Source organism: Ascaphus truei, chromosome 16 (assembly GCF_040206685.1).
Source record: "Ascaphus truei isolate aAscTru1 chromosome 16, aAscTru1.hap1, whole genome shotgun sequence".
Taxonomy (NCBI): domain Eukaryota; kingdom Metazoa; phylum Chordata; class Amphibia; order Anura; family Ascaphidae; genus Ascaphus; species Ascaphus truei.
The window spans coordinates 32,553,895-32,562,172 of record NC_134498.1 but is presented as its reverse complement, the minus strand read 5'-3'; the positions used below and the strand labels follow the sequence as shown (position 1 = coordinate 32,562,172).

Here is an 8,278-nt window from a genome sequence, read left to right as displayed (position 1 = left end):
GTGAATGACTAGTTTCCTGAACCCATTAACCAGTGTCAGGACGCCCCCTCTTCACAATTTCTAAAGCAGCAATCCCGCCTGGGATCTTACCTGATCCGCAGTCCCTCAAGGTACTATACTGGAGGGGAGGTGTTCCCTACCTGTCTTCCGATGTCTCCCGTGTGAAGCTTGAGTCAGATCTGGAAGAAAGAAGGGTAGGTTACTTCAATGTAGGTATACGGCAGTTAAAATAAGACAGGGAGGGTGAGAGAGACAGAGAGAGAGAGGGTGAGAGAGACAGAGAGAGAGAGGGTGAGAGAGACAGAGAGAGAGAGGGTGAGAGAGAGGGTGAGAGAGACAGAGAGAGAGAGGGTGAGAGAGAGAGAGAGGGTGAGAGAGACAGAGAGAGAGAGGGTGAGAGAGACAGAGAGAGAGAGGGTGAGAGAGACAGAGAGAGAGAGGGTGAGAGAGACAGAGAGAGAGAGGGTGAGAGAGACAGAGAGAGAGAGGGTGAGAGAGACAGAGAGAGAGAGGGTGAGAGAGACAGAGAGAGGGTGAGAGAGACAGAGAGAGGGTGAGAGAGACAGAGAGTGGGTGAGAGAGACAGAGAGTGGGTGAGAGAGACAGAGAGTGGGTGAGAGAGACAGAGAGTGGGTGAGAGAGACAGAGAGTGGGTGAGAGAGACAGAGAGTGGGTGAGAGAGACAGAGAGTGGGTGAGAGAGACAGAGAGTGGGTGAGAGAGACAGAGAGTGGGTGGGAGAGACAGAGAGTGGGTGGGAGAGACAGAGAGTGGGTGGGAGAGACAGAGAGTGGGTGAGAGAGACAGAGAGTGGGTGAGAGAGACAGAGAGTGGGTGGGAGAGACAGAGAGTGGGTGAGAGAGACAGAGAGTGGGTGAGAGAGACAGAGAGTGGGTGGGAGAGACAGAGAGTGGGTGGGAGAGACAGAGAGTGGGTGAGAGAGACAGAGAGTGGGTGAGAGAGACAGAGAGTGGGTGAGAGAGACAGAGAGTGGGTGAGAGAGACAGAGAGTGGGTGAGAGAGACAGAGAGTGGGTGGGAGAGACAGAGAGTGGGTGGGAGAGACAGAGAGTGGGTGGGAGAGACAGAGAGTGGGTGAGAGAGACAGAGAGTGGGTGAGAGAGACAGAGAGTGGGTGAGAGAGACAGAGAGTGGGTGAGAGAGACAGAGAGTGGGTGAGAGAGACAGAGAGTGGGTGAGAGAGACAGAGAGAGGGTGAGAGAGACAGAGGGTGAGAGAGACAGAGAGAGGGTGAGAGAGACAGAGGGTGAGAGAGACAGAGGGTGAGAGAGACAGAGGGTGAGAGAGACAGAGGGTGAGAGAGACAGAGGGTGAGAGAGACAGAGAGAGAGAGAGACAGAGAGAGAGAGAGAGGGTGACAGAGAGAGAGAGGGTGACAGAGAGAGAGAGAGAGCGTGACAGAGAGAGAGAGAGCGTGACAGAGAGAGAGAGCGTGACAGAGAGAGAGAGAGCGTGACAGAGACAGAGAGAGCGTGACAGAGACAGAGAGAGCGTGACAGAGAGAGAGAGAGCGTGACAGAGAGAGAGAGCGTGACAGAGAGAGAGAGAGCGTGACAGAGAGAGAGAGCGTGACAGAGAGAGAGAGCGTGACAGAGAGAGAGAGCGTGACAGAGAGAGAGAGGGTGACACAGAGAGAGAGGGTGACACAGAGAGAGAGGGTGACACAGAGAGAGAGAGAGAGGGTGACACAGAGAGAGAGAGAGAGAGAGGGTGACACAGAGAGAGAGAGGGTGACACAGAGAGAGAGAGAGAGAGAGAGGGGGGGTGACACAGAGAGAGAGAGAGGGGGTGACACAGAGAGAGAGAGAGAGGGTGACACAGAGAGAGAGAGAGGGTGACACAGAGAGAGAGAGCGGGTGACACAGAGAGAGAGAGAGGATGACACAGAGAGAGAGAGAGGATGACACAGAGAGAGAGAGAGGATGACACAGAGAGAGAGAGAGGATGACACAGAGAGAGAGAGAGGGTGACAGAGAGAGAGAGAGGGTGACAGAGAGAAAGAGAGGGTGACAGAGAGAGAGAGAGGGTGACAGAGAGAGAGAGGGTGACAGAGAGAGAGAGAAGGTGACAGAGGGTGAGAGAGACAGAGGGTGAGAGAGACAGAGAGACAGAGACAGAGAGAGAGAGGGACAGAGGGAGAGGGACAGAGAGGGAGAGGGTGAGAGGGAGAGGGGGAGACAGACACGGGTACACACACACACACACTGGCACACACACACACTGGTACACACACACACACACTGGTACACACACACACACTGGTACACACACACACTGGTACACACACTGGTACACACACACACACTGGTACACACACTGGTACACACACACACACACTGGTACACACACACACACTGGTACACACACACACACACACACACACACACACACTGGTACACACACACACACACACACACACACACACACTGGTACACACACACACACTGGTACACACACACACTGGTACACACACACACACGTACACACACACACTGGTACACACACACTGGTACACACACACTGGTACACACACACACACTGGTACACACACACACTGGTACACACACACTGGTACACACACACACACTGGTACACACACACACACACACACTGGTACACACACACTGGTACACTGGTACACACACACTGGTACACTGGCACACACACACACACACACACACACTGGTACACACACACACACTGGTACACACAAACACACACACGTACACACACACACACACACGTACACACACACACACACACACACACACACACACACACACACACACACACACTGGTACACACACACACACACACACACACACTGGTACACACACACAGGTACACACACACACACACACACACACACACACAGGTACACACACACACACACTGGTACACACACACACACTGGTACACACACACACACACACACACACACACACACACACACACACACACTGGTACACACACACACAGACACTGGTACACACACACTGGTACACACACACACACTGGAGTACAGACAGAGGCAGCCACGAGCAGGTGGCTCTCCCCCTCCCCCTGCACCCACCCCCGCGCCCATCTCCCGCACCTAGGGGGGGGGGGGATAGGAGCACCGGGACACAAAGGTAAACTGCCGCCCCCCCTCCCCCGGCGGGCAGCCACGGGTTCCCGGGCAGAATGGGGGGACACCGCGCAGCCACCACTGCCAGCCCCCGCGCCCATCTCCCGAACCAAGGGGACGGGGGGGGGGAGGGAGCGCCAGGACAGGAGGCAAAGGATAAAAAACCCACCTCCTATCCCCCCGGGCGGGCAGAGGGGGGGAGACACCGCCAAAAACCCACCTCCTATCCCCCCGGGCGGGCAGAGGGGGGGAAACACCGCGCAGAAGAGCCAGGAGCCGCGGGCAGAGACACACACCACGTGTGCTCTGCCGCAGGAAGCGGAAGCCCCGCCCCCAGGCACCCTTCCTTCCATTCATTCCACATGCCGGTCCTTGGTGAAGGATGATGCCGGGGGGCGGGGCTTAATGCCGGGACGCTGGGGATTGGCCAACAAGGTAGGAAACTGCCAAAGGGGGGGGGGGGAAGGCATTAAAAAAAAAATACTTACCAGCCGGGCTGCTGCAGTCTCCTCCTCCGCGCCGCCGCCGCAGACTCGCGCACAGCGCAAAGTGCACCGCACCTTACTCGCGCACAGCGCAAAGTGCACCGCAGCTTACTCGCGCACCGCCGGCGACAAAAAAAAAAAAAATGGGGACACATTGAGGAAAATCCGGGACATTTCCGGTACACACAGAAAAGCGGTACAGCTCCCGAAAAACCGGGACTGTACCGGCAAAAGGGGGACGGGTGGTCACCCTATATATATGTAACATGCAGAGCACATATGTAGAATTTGCAGGGCATCATATCTATAACATGCAAAGCACATATCTGTAAAATGAAGAGAACATATCTGTAAAATTGAAGAGCACCATATCTATAATATTAAGAGCACATATATGTATCATGCAGAGCATCATATCTATAACATGAAGTGCACATATCTGTAACATGGAGAGCCCATATCTATAGCTTGCAGAGCAACATATCTATAACATACAGAGACATATGTATAACTTGAAGAGCACATATCTATAACATACATAGCACTTATCTGTAACAAGCAGAGCACAAACTGATAGCATGCAGAACGCATATCTATAGAATGCAGAGCACATATCTTTAACATATAGAGCAGCATATCTATAACACACAGAGCACATATCTATAACGTGCATAGCACATATCTTTAACATGCAGAGCACATGTGTATAACATGCAGAGCCGCATATCTATAACTTGCAAAGTTGCATATCTATAACGTGCAGAGCACATATCTGTAACATGAAGAGCACATATCTGTAACATGAAGGGCATATATCTGTAACATGGAGAGCATATATCTGTAACATGGAGAGCACATATCTGTAACATGGAGAGCCCAAATCTATAGCTTGCAGAGCAACATATCTATAACAGGCAGAGCACATACCGATAGCATGCAGAACGCATATCTATAGAATGCAGAGCACATATCTTTAACATATAGAGCAGCATATCTATAACACGCAGAGCAAATATCTCTAACGTGCAGAGCACATCTCTATAATGTGTATAGCACATATCTTTAACATGCAGAGCACATGTGTATAACATGCAGAGCCCATATCTTTAACATGCAGAGCTGCATATCTATAACATGCAGAGCACATATCTACTGTATAATATGCAGAGTCACATATCTATAACGTGCAGAGCACGTATCTATAACATATAGAGCAGAATATCTATAACATGCAGAGCACATATCTCCAATGTGCAGAGCACATATCTTTAACATGCAGAGCACATATCTATAACGTGCAGAGCTCATATCCATAACATACAGTATAGAGCAGCATATCTATAACAGGTAGAGAACATATTGATAGCATGTAGAGCACGTGTATAACATGCAGAGCCCATATCTATAACATGCAGAGCCGCATATCTATAACGTGCAGAGCACATATCTATAACATATAGAGCAGCATATCTATAGCATGCAGAGCACATATCTATAACATGCAGAGAACCATATGTATAATATACAGAGTAAATATATATATATCATATACAGAGAATATATCTATAACATACAGAGCACGTACCTATACTATGTAGAGTACATATTTATAACATGCAGAGCACATATCTATAATGTGCAGAGCACATATCTATAACATGCAGAGCACATATCTATAACATGCAGAGCACAAATCTAGAGCACCTGGTCCTCTGCATGTTTTAGATATGATTCTCTGCATGTTATAGATATGTTCTCTGTATGTTACATATATGGTGATCTTCATGCTATAGATATGTCATCTGTATGGTCTAGATATGTGCTCTATATGTAATAAATACATGCTCTTCACATATCTATAACATGCATGCACCATATCTATAACATGCACCATTTCTAGAACATGGGGACCACATATCTAGACCGTGCAGAGCACATATCTCTAACATGAAGAGCACATATCTAGACCATGCAGAGCACATATCTATAACATACAGAGGACATAGCTGTAACATGCAGAACACATATCTATAACATGCATAGCACAATATCTATAACACGCAGAGCACTATATCTATAATATGCAGAGCACTATATTTATAACACGCAGAACACATATCTATAACATGCATAGCACAATATCTATAACACGCATAGCACAATATCTATAACACGCAGAGCACAACATCTATAACACGCAGAGCACTATATCTATAACACGCAGAGCACTATATCTATAACACGCAGAGCACTATATCTATAACACGCAGAGCACTATATCTATAACACGCAGAGCACTATATCTATAACACGCAGAGCACTATATCTATAACATGCATAGTACAATATCTATAACACGCAGAGCACTATATCTATAACACACAGAGCACAACATCTATAACACGCAGAGCACAACATCTATAACACGCACAGCACTATATCTATAACACGCAGAGCACTATATCTATAACACGCAGAGCACTATATCTATAACACGCAGAGCACTATATCTATAACACGCAGAGCACTATATTTATAACACGCAGAGCTATATCTATAACACGCAGAGCACTATATCTATAACACGCAGAGCACTATATCTATAACACGCAGAGCACTATATCTATAACACGCAGAGCACTATATCTGTAACACGCAGAGCACTATATCTGTAACACGCAGAGCACTATATCTATAACACGCAGAGCACAACATCTATAACACGCAGAGCACTATATCTATAACACACAGAGCACTATATCTATAACACGCAGAGCACTATATCTGTAACACGCAGAGCACTATATCTGTAACACGCAGAGCACTATATCTATAACATGCAGAGCACTATATCTATAACACGCAGAGCACAACATCTATAACACGCAGAGCACTATATCTATAACACGCAAAGCACTATATCTATAACACGCAGCGCACTATATCTATAACACGCAGAGCACTATATCTATAACACACAGAGCACAACATCTATAACACGCAGAGCACTATATCTATAACACGCAGAGCACTATATCTATAACACGCAGAGCACTATATCTATAACACGCAGAGCACTATATCTATAACACGCAGAGCACTATATCTGTAACACGCAGAGCACTATATCTATAACATGCAGAGCACTATATCTATAACACGCAGAGCACAACATCTATAACACGCAGAGCACTATATCTATAACACGCAGCGCACTATATCTATAACACGCAGAGCACTATATCTATAACACGCAGAGCACTATATCTATAACACGCAGAGCACTTGATCTATAACACGAAGAGCACTAGATCTATAACACGCAGAGCACTATATCTGTAACACGCAGAGCACTATATCTATAACACGCCGAGCACTATATCTATAACACGCAGAGAACCATACTGTATGTGTAATATTCAGAGCAGTGCGCTGCTTGCCTCTCTGGCACTGAAGTAGTTAAAATAACGTGTCAGCCGCCGTCCCTGTCCTAAGACAGGTATAACTGCCTTGTCCATACCTGAGACCCATCTCTTTCCCTATTGGCCAGAGATAACTCCTTCTTCCGCTCCCATTGGTCCCAAACACCTGTCACTAAAGCCCATCCACCTCCCCTACATGCTCCTCCCCCTTTCAGGTATAGGAGTAGACCCTACAGAACACATTAATCCTACAAAAACTGTAGCTAAAGGTCCCACTCAACTCGGCAGCACCTTACTAAATAAGCCCACAAACGCGGCTTCCCCTGCAACAGGGGCAGGTTATAGGGTTCAGGTATGACTGCCGTGGCCCTAACCCTACAAACCAGAAGCCCCGGTGAGAGCGCGGTGTATTCCCAGTTAAAACCAGTAAACATGTCGGGAGAGGGAGCAGAAGAGACTTCTGTGTTTGAGGATATCAAACCTGCTATAAGGTTATTACAAACCCAACCGGAGATCACTGAGGTACGGAGAATAATACCCCAAATACAGGTTTTCCAACCCCGCTCCGTATATCTTATTCTGATTTCTTTTCTCTCTTTTTCTTTATTTCTTTCGATTTCTCTTTCTCTATCCCGCTGTCTCTTTATTTCGTTCTTTCTCTCTCCCTCTCTTTCTGTCTCTCTTCCCCCCCTTGTTCTCACTAACTGTATAATTTCTCTCACCCTTTATTTTTCATAATTTCTCTCTCTTTTATTCTCTCTCTCCGTGCCTCTCATTATTTATCTCTCGCGCCCTCTCCCATTCTCCCTTTCTATCTCTCCCCTTCTCCCTTTTCATGTCTCTCTCCCCCTCTCTCTCTCTCCTTCTCCCATTCTCACTCTACTACTCTATATATACATAGCTATACCCCTATCTGTCCCTCTCCTTCTCTCCCCTCTCTCCCCCTCTCTCCCCCTCTCTCTCTCTCTCTCGCTCTCTCTCTCTCTCTCTCTCTCTCTCTCTCTCTCTCTCTCTCTCTCTCTCTCTCTCTCTCTCTCTCTCTCTCTCTCTCTCTCTCTCTCTCTCTCTCTCTCTCTCTCTCTCTCATTATACTGCTTTGATTTTCACCTTCTGTTACGTTTCCCTTCTCTGCGTTATCCTTTTGTTTGATTCTTTGCACCTTACTACTATTTTTAAACGGAACATACCATTTCTAAAATGCACTTGTTCTGTTTTTGCATTTTCT

General features: G+C 47.5%; 1 protein-coding gene across 1 annotated transcript in view; it reads left to right on the top strand.

The window, feature by feature from the left end:
• The first annotated feature begins 7,263 nt into the window (after positions 1-7,263).
• Positions 7,264-8,278, top strand: part of LOC142467388 (Krueppel-like factor 5) — a 24,397-nt gene continuing 23,382 nt past the window's right edge. Inside the window, exon 1 of the mRNA XM_075573011.1 lies at positions 7,264-7,575. Coding sequence (XP_075429126.1) covers positions 7,408-7,575 — 168 coding nt within the window. The 5' untranslated portion in view covers positions 7,264-7,407. The remainder of the gene's footprint in view (positions 7,576-8,278) is intronic.